At 37.3% G+C, this 27,840-nt stretch overlaps 1 protein-coding gene across 4 annotated transcripts in view; it reads right to left on the reverse strand.

Annotated features, from left to right (window-relative positions):
• Positions 1 to 1,400: 1,400 nt before the first annotated feature.
• Positions 1,401 to 27,840, reverse strand: part of LOC139962187 (UDP-galactose translocator-like) — a 44,850-nt gene continuing 18,410 nt past the window's right edge. Inside the window, exons 1-5 of one of the 4 annotated variants that reach the window (XM_071962164.1) lie at positions 15,947 to 16,194; positions 11,523 to 11,549; positions 7,269 to 7,612; positions 5,083 to 5,205; positions 1,401 to 4,170 (exon numbers count right to left, since the gene is read on the reverse strand). In XM_071962164.1, coding sequence (XP_071818265.1) covers positions 3,616 to 4,170; positions 5,083 to 5,205; positions 7,269 to 7,612; positions 11,523 to 11,549; positions 15,947 to 15,998 — 1,101 coding nt within the window. In that variant the 5' untranslated portion in view covers positions 15,999 to 16,194 and the 3' untranslated portion in view covers positions 1,401 to 3,615. The other 3 variants (XM_071962165.1, XM_071962166.1, XM_071962163.1) reach the window with 3 other exon arrangements.

The following is a 27,840-nucleotide window of genomic DNA, read 5'->3' on the forward strand; positions in this document are numbered from 1 at the left end:
CAGGTTCAAATGTATTTGACGGCAAGATCAGATAACCTTTAAAGGTAACTCTGCTTCCTTTAATGTGCCAATTGCTCCATGTTCACTCAGGGTATCCCTTTAATGTCTGTTTAAACTTTGTAATATTGCACAAAACAAGGAAATATGTTGTTGCAATGCATAGGGGAAGACGCATACACTCAACATAACTAACTTGAATAATAAAACATCCTACACAGGAGAAGGAGAAAAAAGACTTGGTAAATAAAACACAAGGAAAGATGTCAACAATTAAGTACAGACAATGAAAGTATTACATAAAATAATAACTATGATATTAAGTAAATCAATAGGTACCTAATGATAACATATTAAAAACTAAAATGGTTTTATTGTTTAGTAAAATCCCATCGCCACTTAACTCAAAAATTGACCCAAAAATTAAATGTTAATCTCAACAGTAAAATATTCAAAATCCTGTAAGTTTCAACAAAACTCAACTGTTAAAGGAGGTTCACAAACTCTCTTTCACTTAGAGAAGTTTACAGGCAGTAATAACTTTGATCACACGTCAACCCCAAAACTTTTTTGGACCGTTCAGTAAAAAGCCACCTTCATATCATTAACTATTGAACTCAAAAAGTAAAATTTATGCCATAAAAATATTATCAGTCACGTAAAAACAAGACAACAAAACAGTAACAGGTCTTTAATACCTTCAAATTAATTCAAGTGTTAAATAGGCTGCTAAGGAGATCCACAAACTATTCCATTTGTTTTATAGATGAAGGGTTTGAGGTACCTGTAGACAATTTTCACACATTTCATGTTACTGGTTGACGTGAATGAGGACTGTTGGAGGATACATACAATAAAACATACACAATATACACAACTTATTGCATGCACAATCAAACAAGCTTTACCCTAAAGAAGATAACATTACCTTGGTTCCAAGTATTCAACATCACCCAAAGGTGGGTATATGGCAGGTTTATACCTCTCACTAATCTCTCTATCAAATCAAATGCACAGATTCTCTCATATCTTCACTTGGAATGTAGTTTACAATAACCCACTTAACACAAATGACTATGTATGTGGGTAATTCAACCCACTTTTTAAGGGAGTAATGAAGAGGTTGTCATCAAGTTCTTTCCGGTTAAACAAGAAATCAAACTGTATTTGGGGACAACACTACAGTCACTGTAATTTAACACCCATTTATATATTAGTTACAGTGTGTTTTAAGTTGGCTTATTGTTAAGGCATATATTGTAACAACATTCTGATAGTCTGGAACTTAACTTTAGAATCAATGTAGTGGAATGTATCATATGATGCTATCAACTGAAATGAAAACAGAAAATCACAGATTGCATTCAGATCTTCTTAACATCTGAATGTTGGATCTTTTCAACCATACTTCCATAAATTTAAATTAATATCTGAATGTATTAATATAAATGGTCACTAAAATTGTGATTATAATTTAATTGGTTTGAAGTTTGTAATACTTGTTCAACCTAGGATTTTTGCTGAACACAATGGGAGCCATTCTTCAATATTTATATTACAGGCCATTCCTGCCCCTACACCTATTGTAATTTTGGACCCCCTATAACCTCTCAGGATGTACCTTTCTCATTATGATGATAGATTGACAAGAAAGGTGGGAATTTCCCTCATTTAGTCACTGATTTCTACTGAAGATGAAATAATGATTAAGGTAAATTGAAAGGGCTACTTTATTGGATTATTGAAGGGCAAAAAAAAAAAATTCCAAACAAGTACAAGAGTGAATTTACATACCTACACAAGTGTGAATGCTAGGCAACACATCACTTCATGGAATGGTAGCATAATTGTTTGGGTTTGCTTTAAGCATGATCTGTATACTTCCTTCTGGAGGAATTATTGTCACCGATATAAACTCTGTTTGTCACACTGTTTGGAATTATAAGAGAATAATTAATATCGTGTCACCAACATCAACTAACGTCTACCTCAAACTGTCTTTACTGATACAGAAACACATCAAAATGTTTGCTAGAAGTGCCATTTAGTCTGAATCAAGTCAAGCTAGTATTATGTTTCATTTTAAACCTGGCTACCCAGAAATTTCTTGAAACTTTGAATTGCTGAAGGCCACTAGCATTGGTGCAACTATGGTCAAGTCAGTCCCCTGACATAGAGGGACATTCAAAATGTCGCCCATGTTGTGACCTGGTGAATTTGGTCTGGTATGCATTGAAAGAATCATTTTAAATGCAATAATAAAAGACTTCATTTAATCCTAAAGGTGACTTGATCAATTTTAAGGGTAGCTTGATCAACAGTACGGGTAAATTGATCAATTTTAAGGGTAACCTGATCAATATTAAGGACAAGTTGGTCAGAAATGGGGTTATTGTTCATTCAAAAGGGTAAGTTGCTCAAAGATGGCAGCACCTTCTAACATTTCAATATGATGAGAGTGCTCTTCCACAAAGACTAGAACACACATGCACATAACCATTGGCTTATGTATAGTTTCACATTTGACAGATCATGCAGATAACCATGTTGTGTTTCCTTTAATGTACCAAACAGATATAGGACCAACTCTGTCATGTGACCTGAATAATGCATCACATGACCCTAATAATGCATCACATTACCCTAATTATGCATCACATGACCCTAATTATGCATCACATGACCTTAATAATGCATCACATGACCCTAATAATGCATCACATGACCCTAATAATGCATCACATGACCCTAATAATGCATCACATGACCCTAATAATGCATCACATGACCCTCCATTACTGACAACAGTGTCCACTTCGCCTGTCTCACTTTTCTTAACGTTTTTAATTCTATTAACATGAATAATTCATGCTGGCTATATGCTAGAATGCTGTTAGCTGTCGAAGGTGTAATTTTTGGGTTGTCTTTTACAAGGTCATTACTGTTGGCCCCCAATTTTAGTATGCAAAACTTGAACAGTTTGTACAAAATACAATCCTGGGAAGGATGACTCTGCAACTTCTTCTCATATACTTACAAGTATTTAATAAGTTTAACAAGTTGATAATAACTTAAATTCATTACCAACCCTCTAGAGGGTGGCACTAAAAATGGTGCCTAAAGTAAAGTGTGAGAATGAGTGACCATTTTTGGAAAGTCTAGCACATTTGGAGGAAAGACTGCTGATCTTCATTATAAATGCATTACATGAGCACAAGAAGTTGCACTGACATTCTGTAATGACAAATTTTGTCTCATTTTGATGTTTCTTTGGTTTTGAATTCCAATTAGCAATATTCTAAATATAATCAAAAGTTTCTGATATTAAATATGTACTCATAATTACTAAACAGCAAGAAAAGTAGGAAAGAAATCTAAGCATGGTTGAACACTAAAAGCCAACTAAACCTCTCTCACACCTGATAATTTTCTGATTTTAAATTCAACAATCTTATTCCAGTGATCACAAAACTTGATTGTTCTCAATAGAAACCCCTTCACACACACACATTCTTAACTTCTCAGTTAATAAGTATTTAAGGCAGCTTGTAAAACAACTGCTCGACTCAAGGCACTTAACACATCTCATCTACCAATTCTACATATCTCAAATGTAACTTAAACTTTGGACACCTCCCTTTGTTTCCCGTTTGGCAAAGTTTCTGCAAGTGGTGCCGGTTTGGGTTGTGGCTGACTGTATGTGAATATAGCTATAAGAACTAGACCAGCACCGACGCAGAACTGTAAATTAATTGTGAAACCAAAGAGGTACACGGAGACTACCGTCGATATGATGATACTGAGAGAAGTCGCGAAGCCTTTCAAAATGTTATCCGCATATTTCACTACCACCGCTACCAAGAGGCCTCCAAAGGCTTGTAACCCTATCACGGTCCAGACGTACTTGGTGTAACCAAAGAAGAATCCCTTCTCCATGATATCGTCGCCGTCTTTCATCCACATCCCAATCAGACCAAAGAATACGCCAAAGAGACCCAACTGTACATTACGTAACCACAGCGACGCCGACGAGCCCTTCAGAATCTTCTCAAAATAGACACCGGCAAATCCGGAGCTAATACACGAGACTAGGACAGCTACCATTCCTGTGTAAGCACTCTGACTCTGCGATGTCTTCTCTTGGGCAGCTTTAGTAGGGTCGCTGGGCTGAATCTGGAAATTGGGTGGTAAACAAGAATTCAAGAAACAATTCAGCTACATGCTAAATGTAATGCAAAACTAATATCATTTCTCTCTTTTTGCAAAAATACAGAATATTAGAAGTCCATACAAGTAGTATCAAAGAAATAAAACAGAAATAGAGAACAAAAAACTTTACCAAAATTTAAATGGGAATTCAGTATTTCCAACAACTCATTAAAACTCCTAAACCATTCCATAAAGTGCTTGCTTAGATGTTCCAACAATCTACACCTTGTAGGAGTTTATCTGACACTCACATATGAAAAAGAGGGACTTTTTTGTTGTTGTTGTTGTTGAGTATTTGAAATGTCAACATGAAGGTGGGTGCCACTGGGTGGAAGGAATGGGGGAGGTGGGGGTGCGGGGTGTCAACACCGATGACCTTTAAGGAATTTCAGGAATAAGGTCCATGTAGAATTAGCCATCATACAACAAGGATTTTCTTGAAGATGAGACTTGGGTGAAGAAACAGGAGATAAAGCTGGTATTCTGTTGGATTTAACTGATATCAAGAACTCAAGAAAGAAGCTGAGGACTGTCTGATGAGAAAACTCTCTTTAGATGAAATATGTCTGTATATATAACCATTAACTCTGTCCTAGGTCTGATCGCACACAGGTATTCTTTTCCACCGCCAAGCTGTTCTTATTTCTTCCATTAGAACAGATATTTACAGAGGGAGAGAAGCACAGAGAGAAGCATACCCAATAGTGTCAGATTATAAGCCGTAATAACTCAGCCACCCGAGAGTCGAACCTCGGGCTCAGAGCATGGATCAGAAGCTGAATTTCAGTTAGCCTTTAAGACAGCTATGTCTGAACGAGGAACAATTTAAAATGTTTGGGCCGGATTTCCTTCCCTGTGTATGAATTTGTAGCTTACCTGTACAATTGCTACACCGACAAAGAGTAGGAGAAGTGCTAACCACTGCATCTTAACCAGTCTCTTCCCTAACAAAAGCACACAGAACAGGGCAGTTGTTAAAATCTTCAGTTGATAAGACACCTGTAAAGAAAGAAACAAGTGTACTTTAAGTTTTTTTCACTGTTATTATTGTGAGTAAAAAGGCAAAGGAATTTTAAAGGTAGAACTGGATCTGAATCAGTGATGTCAGGAATACAAGCCTGGCATTAAGCAATAATAAGTAGTCATTTTACTAATGATAGTAATATTTGATTTTTATATAGTGCCTTTACACCAGTGATAGGTCTCAAAGCGCTTTACAGACATTTTATTACCCCTGGTCAATGATAACCTGTCCCAGAGACAATCCCTCCAGTCGGCAGCAGTTATATACTGCGCCCAAGGACAAGTTACCTCACAGGTACCCATTTACGCCCTGGGTGGAGAGAGGCAAGTGAGATAAAGCATCTTGCCCAAGAACACAACGTAATGAACCAGGCATGAATTGAACCAGCAATCCTTGGATCACGAGTTCGACGCATTAGCAAATTGGCCACCACGCTCTCGTACCCACTTATTAATATTGTATGATAAAATGTTGCTGCTGTTTATGCTTGAACTAATATTCACCAATTAAATGTTCATCATCACTTGAAAATATTAGAAAGAGGACAGAGTAGAGAAAACAGTTTGTATTATGAGATTGGAGTGGGGCAGGGGGGGGGGGTTGGTAAAGTTTATAGATTTAAAAGGGACAGTATTGATAATACTGGCACTGTATAAATAAGAGTAGAGGCAAGACAGCTTTTAATGGGTAATAGCATTTAGTAGGAGGTACTTCAGATTTGGGGTGGGTGTGGGGAGGGGATTACAGAAAACAGGGGCAAAGACCAGCATTCAAAAGGGGAACAGCATACAGGAAACTGGAACGGTATAATATGGTAATATATAGTCTAAAGATGAATTTGTATTGTGTATACATAGGGACAGATCAGATGGAAGGGAAGAGGGGAGAGGGGGGGGGCAGCAACAGATTGGGCCTTTTAGGGAACATGGAATAATTTATGAAGACAGCACAGATTAGATGCGTGAAAGTAAAGATCAGATCAGATCAGAGCATATATGTATAATAATATGCAAGTATAGAAAAGAAAACTGTACAGACAGACAGACAGAGACGATAGAGGAAAGTGTAGACACTAAGGCAGTACAGAAGGGTACATCAATTACTTGATTGAATCAGTATCAATCACATTTGCCTCAAGGTTGACAGGTATTTACAAATGCAACCATTGCCACTGTTTGAAACTGTCAGACTTTCAGAATAAGTTTGAGTTTTATTTTATTTTTTTATATTCATACCAACCAGACCTATTTCTGTACTGTTCATACTAACCACACCTATTTCTGTATTGTTCATACCAACCAGACCTATTTCTGTATTGTTCATACTAACCATACCTGTTTCTGTATTGTTCATACTAACCAGACCTATTTCTGTACTGTTCATATTAACCAGACCTATTCCTGTACTGTTCATACTAACCAGACCTATTTCTATTCATACCAACCATACCTAGTTCTGTACTGTTCATACTAACCAGACCTATTTCTGTACTGTTCATAATAACCAGACCTATTTCTGTACTGTTCATACTAACCATACCTATTTCTGTACTGTTCATACTAACCAGACCTATTTCTATTCATACTAACCATACCTATTTCTGTACTGTTCATACTAACCAGACCTATTTCTGTACTCTTCATACTAACCAGATCTATGTTTGTATTGACCAGTCCTGTCCCTGAACTGTCCTTGCGGTGTCCATGTTGACCAAACACGTCTTTGTCATTTAACTTTTTCTACTATTGTCTTCATGTCCATGCTAACCCAGTCCTGTCTGCTTATTGTCACAATAATGGTCCTGTCCTTGTCTTGTTTGCCGTAATAAGTGTGTCTGCTGAACAAATCAATCTGTCTTGTTCCTATTGGCCACATCAGTTTGTCTGCTTCATACTGAACAAATTGATCAGATATCTAAACCATTTGCTACTTGGAAGACACTACAACTTAAAAAGTGTTGAATTCTTAAACTTCTCCTTGTTACTGTTGTTACTGTACTTGTACTGTTACTGTACTTGTACTGTTACTGTTACTGTACCTGAAATGTTGCTGCACTGAGGTTTGAAACAGCCACAAAGAGCAGGTTGTTTTGAATGGTATAAATACCAGATGGAATGGCTAGTTTGAATGTGTCTCTGGCTTCTGTGACAATACCATGCCAAAGGTAATTCAAATATTCCTTCACGTTTCCTCCCTTTTGAATGAAAATAATACAGAGGCAGGTCGACATCTTTACAAACTCTGTCACAATCACTGTTGTGGTTGAAAAGTAGAGTTTCCCAGCTTGTGTTCTTGTGTATCGCATCGTCAGAATCAGGGAGGCATTCTGAAGAACTAGCAGGACCAGGCTGATGTACTTGATGTTACAAAACCAATGTTTCTCTATAGAAAAAAGAAGAAAATAATATGCAATATTATTTACTGGTTTACTGATCTTTGCCAAAAGTGTCCACTTCCCCCCCCCCCCCCTCTCTCTACCTCATTCCCAACTCTCCTTGAATTCCACCTCCTCTACCCAAGTAAGAGCAATAACTTGTTAATACATCATCAAATACAAATTGGATTAACCCTCCATCATAACTATCCTAAGAAATGACAATTTGTCCCAGTTGTGGTATAAAGATTTGAAGGTGATAGAGAATAAAGCTTATATCAAAGCTTCTTGTACAAAGTATGAAGCAGTTAAAATAAATATGGAATGCGAGGATGTTATAAGTTGGGAAAGTATTACACGTATTGCATTTATACACGATTAGACCAACCATCACCAATAATTGGTTGATATCTTTCCAAAGAAGGAATAAAGGAATGAGGTAGCCAGTACATCATATAAATCTTAACATAACTGGTATCACCTCATATATATGCTTTATAAAGGTTTACTCTAGAGGCCGAAAAAAAGCGACATGCTTTCCACTTTTTTTTCTCTCTTGCAATGGAAGCGAACAAAAACTGAAGATGGAATGGATTTGCTCATTTAGTGCAGAAAGTGCATTTGCAATTTAGGATTTTACACTGTATGTCTGCAGCGAGGTATTGACATATTTGAAAATATTGAACAATATTGCACAAAATCACTGAAAGAAGAAGGTGGGGAAAAATGCCTCTACCAAATGGTTCTTTGTTCAGCATTTGCTTAGAAATCAGTTATTTTTATGATTACAAATTGGCAGGTTACAAGACATTTTCTTGTTGTCCAAAAGCGTCAGTTGATGTTGACAATTTGCAAAGCTGTTGGCAGCTTTAGGGAGTTTGGCTTTAAATGCATCAACTGCAGATAAAAATAAAACTTTTGTGCATGAAGTTGTGCTATGCATCTTTGCAGCAAAATTTACTTTTTTTTCCCTCTCTGTCTAGCATATATACATATGAAGCAGATGTAGCGTTCTGTTTGTTTGCAGACTGCTTCAAGTATTTACAGTGTATAACTGTTTGATCAGTTGTCAGACAGGGTGGGAGTTGAGAAGGTGAGGATAAACACTTTGACTCCAAAATTGATCTAGTGTTCTCTGTGAATGTATTCAGTATGTACAGTAAGTATCAAGTGTCTGATCTATACCAAATGTATACATGTGTCAACTGTAGCCTATGGGTGTTTAGTAGTAACTTTCTACTTTTAGACAATACAAATACATATATATATAGATAGATCAATTATATCTATATATATATATATATATTGATAGATATATTTATATATAGATAGATATATTTATATAAATAGATATATTTATGGTAATCAAACCCCGGATCTTGTGTCACAGATCGAAGTCTGTACCACTCCACCACAGTGATTCTACTGGTGTGTGAATGCGTATGAACTGGCTTTGTATAACTGTTACTGAGTGCGTATTACCCAAGTGTGCTCTTGGTGCTTTAAATCTGACAATTTACACAGAATGGTCCAAAAGGTCCCAAAAGGACGAAACTGGTCATGAAGTGGAAATTTTCTGGTGTGTTGATCGTTATTAATTTAATATATATATATATATATATATATATATATATATATATATATATATATATATATATATATATAAATATATATATATATATTCATATATATATATATATATATATATATATGTATAAATATATATGTATATATAATTGAAATCGTAATGAGTTGGAAAATCAAGAACAGAGAAAAAAACTTCCAGCCTCCACTGGGGTTCGAACCTGAGCCTCCCGCTTTATATGCGGACACCCTAACCACTAGGCTATGGACGCTGATTGCATGTCCAGAGGTTCAAAACCGGTAAGTAAGGTGGTAATTCCATTGTAGGGTTTGTCACCTGTATCGAACAATACTAGTCCTGTTTTGGTGACATATTTTGCCTTACTCTACAGATTAAATATAATGCTAACCAACATGAAATCATTTGTGATAAGATTCCTAAAGCGGGATCTCGAAAAAGATACTTTGAACAGACTTTATGTTAATGAAATGGAGGTAAACAACAAAGGCAAATGAATATATATATATATATATATATATATACATTTACTTATAATGTTAACCAGGTCAAGTTTAAACTTAAATTCATGTTTCTTTCAGGAAGTGTCTATTGGAAGGGCAGGGGTGGGGGTATGACAATTAACAACTCTACTTTATCTGTCTAGATTCCTGATTACAGCCTTCATAGGTATATATGAGTTCAATCAAACAGTGACCAGTGGCATGAATAATGTGTAGTTGAGTTTTACATTTTTTTTCGTTAAATTTGCACTTTCTTCGCACTTTTCTTAACTTCACACATTCACTTTTACGTAACTTTAAACTGTTATTTTTCCTTGAGCTTCAAACGTTTTTACAGAGAATGTGTGAATTTAAGAAAGTACAAGTTTGAAGTTAAGGAAAAAATAGAAAGTGTAATTTTCAGACAAAGCGACGTGTGGCTTTAAAGAAAAGTGAGGGTGTTACATTAAGGAAAGGTAAAAAGTGTGAATTCAAGAAAGGTGAAAGTGTCAATATTTGTTTTAATCAGTGAATGTGTGACTGTAAGAAAAACTCAAAGTAGTTTGGCATTTCAGTACTTCCATAGCTCTCAGCATGCATAAACACTTTTTTCCTTTCATATACAGGACGGACATACAGTATTGTCTTTTGCAACATAGAGAAAGCATGTTTCTGTGGCTTGAGAAAATAAAATGAAGCAACTTAGATGACCTTTTACTATTGTCACTGCTGAAAATCACATGATGGCTCAAAATGTTGCACTTACAAAGTTAGCGACAAACCCTATGCCTATTGGTCACATTTAATCACATGACCTCTTCTTCATCGGTATAGAAGTCAATAGTAGCTATACAGTATACATGAAGAACAAGGTGTAATGCCAATTCAACGTATTACAAAACACATATTAACATATAGATAGAGATATATTTTGATATATATAGGGACCCTGGGTAAGCAGTTGATCAACAGATAAATGTACCGTAACCATTGTATAGCTTGATAAAAACACTGTTGTTACACCCACAAGTACACCACCCAGCCTAATGCATGAAAACTATCGCAGCAATACCCATACCATGATCAGTTTTTGAGGGTATTGTTGATAAACATATGGCAAATAACAACAAGAAAGGATATTTTGAAGGTCCCACCAGAAAAAGTATTCAATGGTTTGCACTTCAAATAACGTTAATCTCCGAGATAAGAGAGTAATGCCACTAATCTCTTGAAAGAATGTAGCAAGTAATTAGAATTTACAGTGTGAGAGTCCTGAGAGGTCATTGACAGAGCTATTAACAAATTGCTTTTTGCTCGAAATTTGTTTTGGACACTATCAGAAATGGAGAACAAAACTTAAGAAAATTTACAAAACTGGTGCAGCTGCTACAAAATCCAATTAATATCAACACAGTGCACTGAGTGCATTTTTTCTTTATCAAAGCACCCAAAACAGTTGACTCACTCAAATGTATTTTACACCAATCACTTGAATGTGAGACTTCACAAGAATCAAAACAAAATTCATCCTGTCCTAGATATTAAAGGCAAATTAGGTTAGGCTTTGAAAGTTACTGCAGATCTAGGTTAAGTGCTTTGAGGAGTGGCAGACAAGCCTGTTGACTTTCTCTTTATATGAAGGTATTCATAACCTATTCTCGCAGTTGACAGACACTTATAAATGGAGTAGAGGATATACATTTAGTATGAGCTTAGGTCATGTGTGGAATGTATGCTATTTTTACTAACACCACCACCTTCTATCATGATTCCTGAAAGATTAAAATAACTGGTTTTTCTGTTCCATATTCAAATTCTATGCACCATCCTTACCTTTATTAATATCAGGCATTGCAGACTCTGTAAACATAACATGAAAACCAAGAGAATATGTTTGTCATAACAAGGTATTATACTTTTTTAACAAATTTCAAACAATAAAATAAAATAAAACAAAGACTGACACAAAATAACATCTATATATGATATATCTTTCCTGAGGCAGTACCTAGCTAGGGGATGTTAGTTCAAAAGAATAACTCTATGTGGAATATCGAGATGGGTAGGTTGTCTTTGGAAACTTGGCAACTATATCTAACTGACTGTGCATCTCAACACATAACACAGTGCATCAATCATTATTAATGGGGTAAGCAGGTCCATAAAACGGGTTATGTTAAATCCAGAAGGGGTCTGTTAACATACTGTATGGGTGAAAGCATGGTGTAGCAGTTGGAGTGTCTGCCCCACAACCTCTAGGTTTATGGTTCGGCACCTCACAAGGAACCACATAATCTCCTGACCTTTTCAAAATTGCTGCTTTCAAGTGTTGTTCAGTGGAGTCTTACATGGATTTGGTATTTCTTGTTTGCAAATTTGGAAATGGGGTTTTTAAACAACATCATTCACCGTAACTACACTGCAGTGATAATAATCGGGGTGCCTTTACTGTACATCCCTACGTAACACACAGAAAGGTCAGATACTGAGGTACACAATTGTCCATCAGATGGGGAAGTCAAACGTATGTCTAAGGAGACAGGATTGGGTGGGACAATAACACGTCTGCATGGTAATATTCTGAAGACATATCAAAGAGAGATAGTTTGGTATAAGCCGGTGTTCATCCTCACTCAGTTTCAAATCAGCTTCTGTTGGCTTCCTACCAGTTGGGATTCACTAAACTGAATTTACTGAAACATTTTACTATCTTATATACACACTTTCAAGACAGTGAAATCAGGTCTTAAATTGCCATCTCAAGCAAAAAATTTAAAACTATCTGAATATTCCTGACCTCAGCCCCAACCAAGGCAGGGCTGAGGTCATTTGTCCTGGGCTTTATCAACACTTCTACATTTGTCTCTGTGAGTCTGTGAATGGAAGAAACTGCAAGGTTCTAGGCCAGTTTCAATGATAAAGTCAATTTTTTTCTATAGGTATTGCTATTCAAAGAAAAATCAGCTGTTCATGAAAACAGAAGATACTTTAGTAAATTACTGTATATTGCATATTAGTTCCTGTCTGTTAATTTTATGATTTAACTTTTAAAGCAAATATTACAGTTATTGCAAATAACTTTGGTTACCAAAGCTGAGGAGTACTGTACAATGGCAGATACCCACTTTGAAGAGTACAGTGTTACAAATGGCAGGTACTGTAGGGGGGGGGGGGGAGGTGAGATAGGGAGGGGGGAAATGTAGTGGATATGAAAATACACATCTATTACAGGAAGTAATACTTTTGTCCTTACCCCACTTACGTCTCTTCTGTTTTAATAAAGTCTTGAAGCTTTTGATATAAAGAATGTTTATTAATTATTTTTAATAATTTACGGCTGAAAAGGTTGAATTTTCTCAGTTTTTTATTTTTATTTATTTACAGTATTTATTCGCATTTTTATCCAGGGTTGCTTACTCAGCAGAAGCTGGTTTCCAATAAGACCCTGCTTTTTACATTAAACGTTACACATCTTGCAAGTTGCCATCTTGCATGTGATTGATGGCATTTGAAAAAAAGGGTCTGGGACGACGGAATATTGAGAAATCCAATCATACTCATATTTCTTTACAGGGAATAATAAATTGTAAAAATTTTGCATAGCACTTTGGATGGCTCTTAATGAAGATTATGATTTCTGTGGACAAAGCCTGCAATAAATCTAGTTACAGTTGTTTAGTAAGTTGCTCATTTTGCATAGCATTTAGCATTAACCATCACACAGTGATACATCTACACAATATTAGTTTGATCTATTACAATATTATTTGCCAAAGAACTACATTTTGGATTTGGTCTATTTTAGTAATCCACCAAATGCACAATAGCAGCTTTTTGATATGATTATGTCCCATGCAAAAAAAATGGCTCCTTTTTAAAGGAGCATAATATTGCATTCAAATATCTGCCCAAGGTGACACCTTCATACCATTAATTGTGATCTTTACGCTACTCCAAACATGTACCAAACATATTTTGGGCGAAAACACGTCTCGAATCTTACGAAAATTAGCAAAAAGGATGAACATTTTCGTCAGCAAAATAGCTAACTATCCAACAGTAAGCCATGCCTATAAACATTCTTACTAAGTTGTACAACATATGCACTTCATGCAGAAAGGTCCTGTCCCCTCAACACTATGCAATATGTAAGAAATACCTGGATTATTCACCATACCATAAAACAGTACCATTGTATATGTACAGAAAGGTAAGTACACAGTGTAATGCATTATGTAATCCTATCTGAACGTTATACACTGCTGCATATTGCAATGAAGTCTGTTCATTTATATAGCAACACTAACTGGCTTTTCAATTAGAAACTAAACCCTTTCAAATGTTACATGAAACTTAACTGTACAAAATTTACCATATACACAAAGAAAACATGAGCAAAACTATCACATTTTATGAAAAATCCAAGCTAATTAGTTTACCTGTTGTCAATCAGGAATTGGACATAACAGAAAATACCCAGAGTCCTGACACTGATTGGTCGATTGAACAAAATTGACCAAATTGAACAATTTGAAATTTTGGGAACAGTTAGCAAAATGTTCAGAAAATACTGTGGATTATATTGAAGGCCTAATGCCTTAGGACTATAGGGTAGGGCTAGCATATCTTTTATTGTATTTATGTGCATTGCATAATTTGCCATGATTGATTCATTTCATTCACTACATACGAATAATTGGCCAACACTAGCTAATGTTAGTGACACACTTATCATAGTATGTATAGACTGCCAATAATAAACCTATGATTTGCCCGAGTTAGGCTAGCTAGCTCGTTCATGTTTATGAAAGCTTCACTAGGCATCACGAATATTTGTTTACATCTACTAAGAGGTTGTTTTCTTCTTGTTGGAGGTTTTAATTGGCTGCTATCGTTACCTGTACAGGAAATTACTAAAACGCACCGTTCAGTATCATCTAGTAGTTTTAGGCCTAGTACATCAATGTAGTATAACATGAGTGAAACAGGCGCATTTGTAATTGTCTGACGTCACTTGATAGAAATAATTTAAATTGGTTGAGCTTAAAGCATGAATGACAAATGTTTGGTTTTTATGCATAACTGGTTTGGGCCAACAAAACTGTAAATTTTTACGAAAAGGTTAATGCCTCGTTAATTAAAGTTTGCCGAGTAAAAATTCTATTACTGTACAGTGTATTCTCTTGAATCATCAATTTCAAGTTGCTGATATGTAAGTGAATGTAAGTGACAATGGAATGCTAAAAAAAATGCCAGATACAACACATAATGTGTAGGTAGGACGATATATGGTATTTAACTTCACAACAATTAGAGAAATGGGTCATTTGAAGCTAATGAAGATATCTTTGTGTTTGCTCTATGGTTAAGTTTTATCCTTCAGTTATGTGATTTTAGTTTTTTACCAATGTTTTGATCAAATTCTGACATCTCCAATAAGACAGGTTTAGGTTGTAGAGGTCTTGAGTCAAAATAGTCAAAGCAAGGGAAACTTTTGCAATTTAAGTTGACTGTCTAATTCCAGGAAATTCTTGAAAAAAAGTTGTGAAAGTACCTCAAAATATAACATTAATGTTGGTCTCTTTCATTGTATGAAGTTTATCCAATTTCACTGAGGTTATGTTGGTTAAAGTTAATGATTGAAAAAGATTGCAAAAACTAAAATAAATGGCAGCTCTACAAAGTCTATTAGCACAGCTACATATGTTTACCACAGTACATTAAGTTAGACCATGGGAACGAAAGTTTAGATTTTTCATGCAAACAGTTTCAACATACCGGTGTATAGGCCCTATGTTTTGAATGCTACTGATAAGAAATGGCACTGGTGCGACACTGTATCACTGATCAGTTTTGGCGACTACTGCATGCACGAAGGTACTAGCCTACGTGATAAATGAGTAATTACCCTTCACCGCTGCTTGTTGATTTGAAACTTGCATTTCTTTGATTGTGATCTGCTATATTTATATGGTTGACAAAATTTAAGTTTTAAGTCATATATAACTTTTGGCCTAGCCTAGGTCAACAGGTTTGTGATGTTGAGATACCGATAATGTACAATGAGATTGTGTATGATGATCTATTATGGAATGCAATTAAATGACAATGTACCATACAACTATTAGTACTAAGCAGTCTTTATAATTTAGTGTACACTATCTATTCTAGTGCCTACGCCTAAGTTGGGCCTTGGCTAGTCTTAGTACTAGTAGTACTCTAGTCTTACACTTAACGTTTATCTTATTAAGTGTTACCACTTTTCTCAGTATCGGTTTCTCGACCAATTTCGACCTTTACTGATGCCATTTCCGACTATGACAATTGCCAAGTTGAAAATGTCTATTTTTGCAGATCCAATATAGTGGCAACATTTGACAGCACCGCCGTTTGTATATTTTAGACACTTTCAGCAGGTTATTTCACCAGTTCAACATTAGGCCAACGCTAGGCTGTGTAAAACAGATACGATAACTTTCGGTTATGCCAATTTCCTCAAAGCTCACCGTCATATCATAACACTGTTCAGGCCTCATTGAAGTTAGCAGCCACTAACAGCAGACACTAACAGCAGCCACTAAGAGGAAAAGGACAGTGAGACATGACGCACAGTACTGCCACTGCGGTGTGCGTGTTATACTGACACGTAACTGCGGTCGAGTGTGTTGTTCAAGTTAGTAGTGCATAAATCAGAAAGTTACTGTTTTTTCCTTTTCAAAAACGATTAAATTTAGTTATTAACCTTAATGAGAGGTCCGGTTAGCACCATATTACCAAAAGTGGCCTTAACGTTTTAACCCCGATACGGACATCTCTAAACGCGTTGTGTATACGTAATGTGTAATGATAAAAACATGATCTAATTTGTGTTTTTCAACATCTATTAATTTGAGTTATCGAACAAGTTGAGATGTCCGGTTAGCACCACATTAAAATAGAAAGGTTCCTATTTCACGTGGTATATCTCTAGTATCTGTATCAAAGCCGATTTCTTGACCAAAAGTTGCCTTAAAGTTTTAACCCCGATACGGTCCCGTCTAAACGCGCGGTAGCATACGCAAAGTGTAATGATAAAAAAGATCTATTTTCCCCCTTCAAAATCGATTAATTTAAGTTTGTTGCCGATAGTAGAGATATACCATGTAAAGGAGGAACCTTTCTACTTTAATGGTGCTAATCGGACATCTCAACGATCGAACGGTATGTAGTAGCCATCTATTTTCAATAAATCAAAGTGTTACTGACTGTTTTTTCATACCAAGAGTGTTAAAGGAAGAACTTAACTTCGTCATTGTAACTCTCTTGACTGTTGCATATTCTCATAAATTAATTGTTTACAATTGGGGGGGGGGGGGGGGGAATTGGTATGAAAATTGCCACAGTTTACGCCTTTCTCCATGCACAAGTTTTTGTAGGATCACAAATTTATGTGTACTATGGATGCAGGAATCGTCCATCATTCCATTCCAGAACTATATCACTTGAAAGAGAAACATCTCATCTCTCTTTTGGTGCCATTTTTGGCTTTTTAAAGTATGCATAGCGTGACTTATTTTCCCTTTAAAACAGGTAAGAAAAAGGAACCGTCTTGTTATTGTCTGCTAATATAGTTTGCCCTTAGTGGCTGCTGGAGATCCACTTTCCCGCCACAGCGTACCCAGCGCTCGTCACAGATTAGCGGCCAACGGCGCCTAACGTTGATGCATACACTATTAGCTGCTGTTAAGTGGCTGCTCTTAATGGCTGCTACCTTCAAACAGGTTTCATTCAGCGAGTGCAAATGTTTTGCAATGATGTGACCGTATAACGAACACAAATAGTGCTATGTATTTCGATACTCAACATATGCTATAACTCGCATGGAGGTTGAAAATAACATGCCCATTGGTTTTAAAGGTGTTTAGTTCGTGTTTAATGTCTTTTAGCGCAAAAAAAGGACAGCATTGAATATCTACGCCACCTAGAGCGTGAAAAAAATGTCAATATTTATGAAAGGAGCATTTAAAACCAACATGTTTAGTACTAGCAACGAAATTTTTTGGAAGAAATTACAAACACGAAAATGGCCTCTCCTCAAATCAAACTTCCCTTTGACAGAAAACTTGTCAACGTGGAAAAAACTACGGAGCTTGCTGTAATTAGTGTAATAATTATGTACGAACCGTTGTGATGGCTTGGTCTTTCAAACTCCAAACTACTTCGTACCCAAACATACATATGGATTACTACCTATACAGGGCAGCCAGTTGGGACAATTTTCCTAATGCTTATACCAGTAGCGGAGCTAAGGGGTATTGGTCGGGGAGGGGGGGGGGGCGAGAATGGTATGTAGGGGCGCTTTCGACACTATCTAAGCGGAGCGCCACCACAGGTTGGCGCAGCGTAGAGAAATGTTTTAAGTAAAGATACTCCCTAGATCGCCGGAAATAACCCTTTCCGGGCCTTGCTAATTTGCAGATAAACGAAGAATTAATAGGTGTCATCGCCATTTGTGACAACTCGGAAGTTTATATATATGGGTGCTGAAAGTACACGCGCTTTATCACAATCCTACGTGGCGTATCGTCAAAAAATAGATCGAAAACCCCGTACCATTTCTTGGAAATAGTTTCGTACAACGCAAGTGCCGATAAATTAAAGACCGCCGTTAGAGTATTTTGTCAGAAATTTGCACCAACAAAATGTGACAAATGTCAATAGGTAGATGAGAGCGCAATAAAAAAGTCAATAATCGCGAATAAGTAAAAAGTGGTTAAAAGGTGAAAAGGGCGCCAGCAGTCATTTGGGTCCGTCAGGGGGGGGGGAGGCGGGGGCATCCGCCCCTGACTGTATGGACGCTCCGCCATGCACTGACCAAAACATCTCTTACACGCAAAAAAATGGAGTGTTGAATTTTAACACTTTCCAGGTGTAACCGTTCACCCTACACCTGAAGGGTTACTCTGACCCTGAGTAGGGTTACATAATTTATGTAGCGTGGATTTTTTAACACCTGCAGAAGTGTACTTTCAGTTCGAGCATTCTGATTGGTCAAACCTCCCGTCAGCTGGATTCTTAGTACCGTGAACACCCATTTACCGTACCTAGCAATACCTGTACCAGTTTGTCGACATTTATCGTTACTAAATGTACTATAGTAACCACAGCCATATATACGTTCAAGCCACAAAACGTTACGTACTCAGTGTGCGATAACGAGCTACAATGGCATGAAAATGACGTTATAGGAGACTGGGGCCTGGAAGAATTGATTGAAAAATTCGAAGGTATGTTTTGATATTATGTAAGTGTACGTGACAATTACGAGATATGCTTAGAGACCCACGACTAAGCTGGGTAGACGAATGCATTTGAATCGCTTGCGTTACGTAGACCTAACGTTAAAGTCATACTATAAGTTAATATAATAGGCTAGCTGCTGTTTGTCATAGTCAACTCATAATTGTCAACGAATCAGTGTAGCCTACATACAAGTAAACATTAAACGGAATTGCCTTCGGACGGACGGAGGACTTTGGTCTAGGCCTTTATTGTAATCTAGTGCATTCTATTCCTTTTTGTGCGTTAACCGTAACTTCGTATACCCTGCGAGTCACTTTTTTAAGTAGTACTACTACTAGGCCTAGTACTAGTAGTAGTAGGGTATACTTAGGCTATTTCAAGACAATGCATTTTAAATAGCATCAGGCATGGGCCTATAGTTACGCTGGTACTATGTTCAATAAGGGATAAACATATATTCATGTAATGCAATATATAATTACCACTAATTGCCATTTTAGCTTGTAAGTTGTAGCAAGTAGGCCGAAGCTGATGTGGATTGGTGATACTTTTAGACCTAAAGGCCTAGGCCCAACTATAATTTAGATATCTTATGGAAGTGATCTAGCTGTTATAATTCATTATCAATCTACACAATTGCATACAGTGGGAGTGAGCATTGTTTTAAGCATTGTTAACATGATGCATTGGTTATAAAAGTTGCCTACCTTGTCTGATGAAAGTTTAATGCAAGTTCCTGTTTTGACAAGTAATCACTATAGGCCATCTGGCTTTCTAGATTCAAACGTACTTGAAGAAGTTAGAATCACAACTGATTAAATTGTGTGCATTTTCTTTAGGAATGTTCATGTTTTGTGAGGGGTACATGTAAAAAACTGCTTATGCTCCAAGGTTTTAACACAACTTCATTATGATGGGAATTTTCTTTTCTTTTCTTTGTTGTTACTTAGGAAGCATCAACTTGGAATTCTATTTGCAAAAGATTTCAGAAAGACCTCAGCAATATGTGTTACTTCTTGGAGGAAGCAAAATACACCCCAAGCAGTCATTTGTGATCATCCAGAGACATGCCCTACCCCAGAGGACATTTATGAAGCCATTGATGTTTGCTTCAAATTATTCTACGTGTTAAATCTGAATTATACCAAATTGCAAGTCTCGGTGCCTGGGAATTTTTCCAAAAAGTTGTCTACAAGTTGCCTGGTGGTGTGAAACGCAACCAGATTCGAGATTTTTATGCTCACCGTGCCGACAAAAAAAAACAACGTTACTGCAGTTTAGCAGTTGTCATAGACAGAATTCCATGTTTCCTCATCTCACAGATCAGAATGTATGTAAAGTTGATGCTTATTTGGAATTGTCTTTGGGAAGAGTTTTTTCTTTTTGTTTAATTTGGAATACCAAAGGCATGAGCCAACAACAAAGACAAAGTAACTGCAGTGTAGCAGTCATCATAGACAGTACTCCACGTTTTCTCATCCCACGGATCAGCATATATCTAAAGTTGTTGCTTATTTGAAATTGACTTTGGGAAGAGTTGTTTCTTGCGTTTAATCTGGAATACCAAAAGGCATTTGCCAACAACAAAGACATAGTCACTGTAGTGTAGCAGTCATCATACACAGCACTCCATGTTTTCTCATCCCATGGATCAGAAGTTTTCTAAAGTTGTTGCTTATTTGAAATTGACTTTGGGAAGAGTTGTTTCTTTGTCTTTAATCTAGAAACCAAAAGGCATGTGCAAAAAAATAATGTCGAGAACAAACTTAAAGACTATATATATAACCATGAACAATCTACATATCTCAACTATCTATTTCTATAACCATGAACAATCTATATATCGCAACTTTCTATTTCTATAATATACCTCTTTAACTATACTTTGTAAATATTATTGCTATGGAGATGGAATTCTTGGGCGTGAGCCAGTGAAAGTCCGAAAGTTGGTGCTTATGTAGGTCAGGCAGGATGAAGGAGAGATAAGGGGAGATGGGGGTCAAGAGGGGTTAGAGATGTGTGTTTGTGTGTGTGTTTCTACAGTGTATGCTATGTACAGACTACTTATGATATTGTGTGAGAGGAAGGGAGTTCACTGTTCACTTTGACTTTGACTTGGAATATTGGCCTTGTGTGTTGTTGTGCTGGCTGTTGGGAAAATGAAGGGTGTGGCTGAGTGAAGTGACTGCAAACTGATGAAGACCTGAGAGATTGAGTGAAGGAGTAGTGAAGGAATAAAAGTCACAGAACATTATAAATATTCTCTATTCTTATCTTTGGAATTCCACGCTTCCGCATGAAACTTTGCAGCTTTGTCGGGACTAAACTAACATCGATCCTCTACTCGACAAATAAAGACCAAGTAACTGCACTGTAGCATTTGAAAATGTTGGCACTTTTAAGTTGACTTAATTCCACAAGACAATACTTTTATAGCCTAAATTGTTCGTTTTACATTTAATGGGATATAATAAATGGACCTCTGGAATAGGAAGGTAGTAGGGTGTTTAATTGCTGAAAATCCCACATTCTGAATTGTTTGTGTTGTCATTGCTTTTTGCTCTCTCTTAAATGTAACTTTCTGCTGTGAGCGATTCAAACATGCATCCATATTGTTTACCTAATTACTAGGTAATAATTAACCTAAAACCTGTATAAAATATTTACTAAAAGGGTGCGATGTAAACTTTTCTGGCAAAATTTTACATAACAGTATTGTATTTGCGTTACATAATAAACATGTAAAACTTTACAAACCAGCAGTTAAATATACATCCAGAAGTATAAACGAGAGAGCACTATTGTGTGTTGAGAGTCCATTAAGTATCATCTTGACACAGATGACAAATGAATACTATATGGTGGTAATTCTACTCACTGAAGCAGAACTTTGACACCCAGAAGGCCAAAAAATGTGCACTAGAGTGTTAATTATACTCCCTGAAGTGCAATTTTGACACCCAGAAGTGCTAACAAATGAACACTTTATGGTGTTAATTTTACTTCCTGAAGTGTCATGTTGACACCCAGAAGTTTTAACAAATGAACACTTTATTGTGTTAATTTTACTCCCTGTAGTGTACCTTCAACACCAGGAAGTGTTATTTTGACACTTGTATGGGTGTTGTTAAGGCAACACTCGCAAAGTGTTATATTATGTTACACTTCTGAAGTGTTAATTTAACCCGGTGGGTGTTGTCCCTAATCCAAACAGGGTGGGGTGTTAAATTCAACACTTTACGATTCAAATTTAACACTTCATTTTTTTGAGTGTAACTGTGCACTAATATCATGCTATCAAAGCACTGGTACAGTTCCTAACCTTGATATGATAGAAACATGATATTCATACTGCTCGGATTGCGGGTTATGACACTACAGTATAGCAAAAAATTATCCCAACTGGGTGACAGGGTGATGGGAAGTGGGTTCGGTGGATTCAGTTTCGAAGTGTCAGACGCTGTTGGATGAGAGTTGTAACAAGTCATCATGGTTGATTCTCGCCTTTAAGAGTGTTTTTTCTGACTTGATTTTCCTCACTTCAATTTGAAAATTAAGTTATGACCTGATGCTTTATTAAAAACGGGGACAGGGATGGTTGGGGTGGGGTAAAAACTTCGAGAGGCACTGTGAAATGTTACTTTGATCTGAAGAGGGAAATCACAAAATTATCGAAAATCCTTGTTTACATAAAAGAATCCAGCTTTGAGCGTTCTGCAACTCAAATGCCAGTATTTGAATATTTTTCAGCAAAGGGTCACTTTTAATTTTAATTTCGTTTAATTTCCCAACAAAGCGGCCCTTTTTTCAAAAACAAAAGGGCCATTTTAATTAGAAAAAAAAATCCACACAATAAAAGTGTCCCCTTTTAATGACAAATATGGAAAAGATAAATTATGTTTCTTTGCCGACTGCAAAAGAAATCAATGCGATAGTGATGGCATGTGTATATATAAGGGGATGTCATTGAGGTCACGTGTGTTTGTTATGTGTGAACGTAGATCGTGCCTGGTGCCTAGTATACTTTGACGTGTAAATTCTTCCAAATTACATGGGGTGAACTAACTATCACATTTGATATGAAGGTGAATATCTTACTAAGTACAAGAACCAAAGGTCATATGAGATCAAAATATGTCAACTTGTGAAATCTACCCTGTAAACACCATATTGTAGGAGGCGTAGGAGATGGGGGCTGCAGCCCCCCCCCCCCCCAATCATGTCACGATCATCAAAAAGGCTCAACATGGACGAACCAATTACAGTTTGTGTGGCGCAAGACCTCGTAAAAGAAATTCTGACTGAAATGTTTGGTAACCCAGACTTCAAGAAAATGCTGGCAGACTGTGTAGAAAAAGCAATCGAGAAGAAAATGAAGAAGTTCCTAGAACAGCAAGAGAGGCAGGAAGCCACAATTTTCGACTTGGAGCAAGCCCTTTAAATAAACAAATCAGTGACATGAAAATGTTCCCTGGAAAATCTCAGGTCAGCCACAGGAACTCTACCGGACAACTTAAACTCGTTGGAACAGTATTCAAGGAAAAATTGATTGATGGGGTTTGGATTAAAGGAAAGGAATAATACATTTTGCAGCAGAACTTGCTTGGGCAATTGCCAAGGAAAAACTCGGTGTGGAAATAGCGCACTCATATTGATCGGTCCCACAGGGTTGGCCCAACGTCGAAGGACGGTAAAACAAGGGCCATTATTGTAAGGTTCATGGCACACCGTACAAGGGACCTGGTCTTTCGAAATCGAAGAAACCTCAACTGGCAGAGTCATCAACGAAGAGGGCCTCACCATGCAGGGAAAATCAATATTACTTCGGGCAACTGCAGATCTCCCCAGTGTAAGTAACGCCTGGACCAAAGATGTTAACATTATTGATGAAAGATGCATGGGCGTGAAATCGTGAAGAAAAAATCGAGTGTAGAGGATCTGAAAGTTCTGTAAAGTTGCTTCAAAATGGCGAACTTTTTTGTTTTGTTACAATTACCACAAGTCCACCAAGGACAACACATACCAACCTATTTACAATCTCGGCGGAATCCTATTTATTCAGTCTCTGACCATACATTGTCGAATCCATTAGCTTGAGACGATCATCCGAATCTTTCAACCTTTAACGGTTCTTGATTATTCAGTTTTGTTCGTATTCGTCTTTTAAGTGTTAGTTCCTATTTTTTGTTTACTTTTCTGTTATTCTTCCGCGGGCTTCTCAATGGCTACTAATGTGTGTACTATTTGCAATGTGGTTTATTCTTATGGTAATATAGCACTATCAAGTATAGTTCAAACATGAATGCAGCTACCACCTGTGATCACGGGATGAACTCAATCCATGACCACAATACTCGACAGTCTTCATTCCTGCATCAAGACACCATCCAAACTTCTTCACACTATAACACTCTCCGAAACCATGCAATCAGTCTCTTGAAATTCCCTTCTTTACTCTGTAACTGCTAAGCCAAGCATTCAATCTTTTAGAAAAACCAAATTGGCATTATTTTGTTGACAGCTACCAAGTGCAAACCCAATTCTTGTTTTCATTGCTGTACTTGGATTGATCTTGTAGGATGTATTGTTACATGTTTCTTATTTATCAACTTGCTGTTAAATTATAATTGGTGGGGAAGGGGAGGGGTTTAATGGGTGGTTGGTGGTGTTTTCCGTTTATTTTTGGTTTAAACCTAGCTGTCTCTTTTTTGCATGGTCTTCGTATTTGTTCATTTTCTCGATGTTTTTGTGCATTTTGTGCATACGGGAGTGCACGTTTTCAAACCCCTGCCGGGTTTCTGTGCACTTCCTTTCACCTCATGTATATATTTTGTGGAGTTATTTTACTTCTACTTGACAGTATTCAGTTGCATTACATTGAACAGTGCTTACCATCCAAGGGCTAAGTAAACTGCAGCTAGCAGTTTTTTCCATGTATTTTGCAATGGTATGGAAGGCTCAAGGTTGTGTTTTATGTACTGCACTCTCTCATGGCTGTTAGCTCCTCTTGGGACAAATCTTCTATTTCTGCCAAAACAAAATGACACATAACAGCAGAAAAGAGTTATCTATTTCTGCACCTAACAGAAGCTGATCACATTAATTAGAAACTATTTTAAAAGTAACACAAAATCAATTCCAAAGGTCTTTTTTTTTTTAGTTTTGAACCATGTTTAAATACTTACTAGTTTATATCTATATACCCTTGTAAACATTCCGCTTTGAAAAGATGTATGATAGGGCAGTGACATCTCCAATGAAAACTGTTAATGTGTCCCTGTTTTAATGTTCAGAAAATCAATGCCATAAGGAGTCCATGCTATGGGCAGTTCAGTTTATTGAGATTTACACCAATTTCATGATCTGCTGTGCCTAGAATGGAAATATAATCTGCCTAACTTACAGTGCTCCAAAACCTACTTTTGGGGAGTATAATCGTGGTATAAGAACAGCATGAGATGAATATCCAATAATTCATATTCATGTCTGTTTTATATTGCAAGGAGTGTAAGGAGTGCAAAGTTGTGACCTAGTTATGTGGTGTTTCATTTTTACATTTCTCATGTGGATAAAACTTACATGTGACTAGGGCTAGACTATACCTATATCATCAGGCGCGTATCCAGGGGGGGCGTTGGGGGCGCGCGCCCCCCGGGTAAGAAAAAGAGGAGAGAAATAAAAAGAGAAGAAAAAAGGGAAAAAGAGGAGGAGGAGGAGGAGGAGGAGGAGGAGGAGGAGGAGGAGGAGGAGGAGGAGGAGGAGGAGGAGGAGGAGGAGGAGGAGGAGGAGGAGGAGGAGGAGGAGGAGGAGGAGGAGGAGGAGGAGGAGGAGGAGGAGGAGGAGGAGGAGGAGGAGGAGGAGGAGGAGGAGAGGAAGGAAGGGAAAAGAAAAACAAGAAAGAGAGTAAAAAAGAGAAAAGGAGGGAGTAAAAGAAAAACGCCAAGACACCGGGAAGAGAAAGAGGAACAGTGACATCATTACAGCGCTGATCACTATTATATACACAGGGTAGCCAGTGACTGATCAAGGATTTTGGAAGGGGCGTGCGCCTAACCCTACCCCTAACATCGTCAATTCCATTTTTGGTTCCTTGCTTTAGCAAAAGGAACCTATGTAGTCAGGTTGGCGTGAGTGTGTGTGTGTGTGCGTCTGTGACACTTGCTTGGGTACGCTCTATCTCAATAAGGGAAAGTTGGATTGAGGCCAAACTTGAACTATAGATCCGCCATATGGAGAAGGTGTGCCCTATTGTTTTTGGTGCCCACAAAGGTCACCAAAGGTCAGTTATGGTCCAGAAACCCAAAATATTAAAACTACAATAACTCCCAGTGCCAATGTGCGACAAGGTTGATATTTTGGGACAAGTTGTGAACTGGTTAGTGGAACATTTTGAAATTTAACATGCAAGTGATCCAAGGTCACCCAAGGTCAATTAATGTTAAAAAACGAGTATTTTTGCGATAACTTGAGAACGAATTGTCCGTTAGGGTTGGGAGTTGCTTCAATGTAATCCAATTGTCGACCCGCATCTGGGTGACCCTTGACCTCAATTTGACCTCTGGTGACCTTTAAGTGTTTTGGGAATTTTTACAGTTTCGATGCTATTTTCAGATGTCAAAGGTACCTTCCGATCATAAATGTCAATAGGTTGACCCCGTGTGACATTTGTGTGCGAAGTGATATGGGGTCAAAGATTTCGGTCGGAGTTAGGATGGCTGTAGGGACTTGTCGTGTTGATTTTTGGAATCAGGAGATCAAACTACATTTGAAACCAAGGTCAAAAGGTCAAAGGTCACATTAGAAAAAATGTGCTTATTTTGGGAGAAAACGGGCGAAAAAGAAAATGTTTGGTTTTGATGCTAGATTTGGATATCAAAGGTACCTTCCGATCAAAAATGTCAGTGGGTTGACACCCGGGTGAGCATTGTGTGTGAAGTTATACGAGGTCAAAGTTAATTTTCAGACATTTAATGCAATAACTCCCAGTGCCAAGGTGTGACACGGTTGATATTTTGTGACAAGTTGCAAATGGTATAGGGGAATATTTTCAAACTTAACGGTCATGTGATCCGAGGTCACCAAAGGTCAATTAATGTTAAAAAACTAGTATTTTGGGGGGAGAGAATGGGCAAAGAATAAAATGTTTGAATATTTATAGTATTGATGCTATAGTCACGTCTCACCGATCAAGAATGTCAATTGGTTGACCCCAGGTGACCTTTGTGTGTGAAGTTATATGAGGTCAAAGTTAATTTTCAGACATTTAGTGCAAGAACTCCCAGTGTCAAGGTGTGACACGGTTGATATTTTGGGACAAGTTGGGAATGGTATAGGGGAATATTTTCAAACTTAATGGTCATGTGATCCAAGGTCACCAAAGGTCAATTAATGTTAAAAACCTAGTCATGTGATCCAAGGTCAACAATGTTATCATATCTGTTGACCCGCTTGTAGGTGACCTTATATTTCTTACATTTTCGACGCCATATTCAGATCTCAAAAGTGCCTTCCGATCAAAAATCCGATCACAGTTTGTGACCACAAAAGTGTTGGCTCTAGTGTTGGTTACTTTATGGGTACATGTAGGACCACAATTACTTGGACTATTTGAGCCCAATCTTGCTTGATAATATTATGTGTATTGTAATATACCCCTACGCAAGGAACCACAGTGCCCTTTGGCTCTTGTTGACGTTTCCATTTTGTCCTCTCTCACTAATGTATATGTACAAGTACATATATACTTAATGTGGTCTATCATAACGCGTGTGTGTGTTTATGAAACCTGCTATGAAACCAACTGTGGCTGGTCTCGAACTCGACCGTGTCGTCGGGGAACATTGCGCATTTCGGGAAGGGGGCGACCCCC

The sequence above is a fragment of the Apostichopus japonicus genome, chromosome 20 (assembly GCF_037975245.1).
Source record: "Apostichopus japonicus isolate 1M-3 chromosome 20, ASM3797524v1, whole genome shotgun sequence".
Lineage (NCBI taxonomy): Eukaryota > Metazoa > Echinodermata > Holothuroidea > Aspidochirotida > Stichopodidae > Apostichopus > Apostichopus japonicus.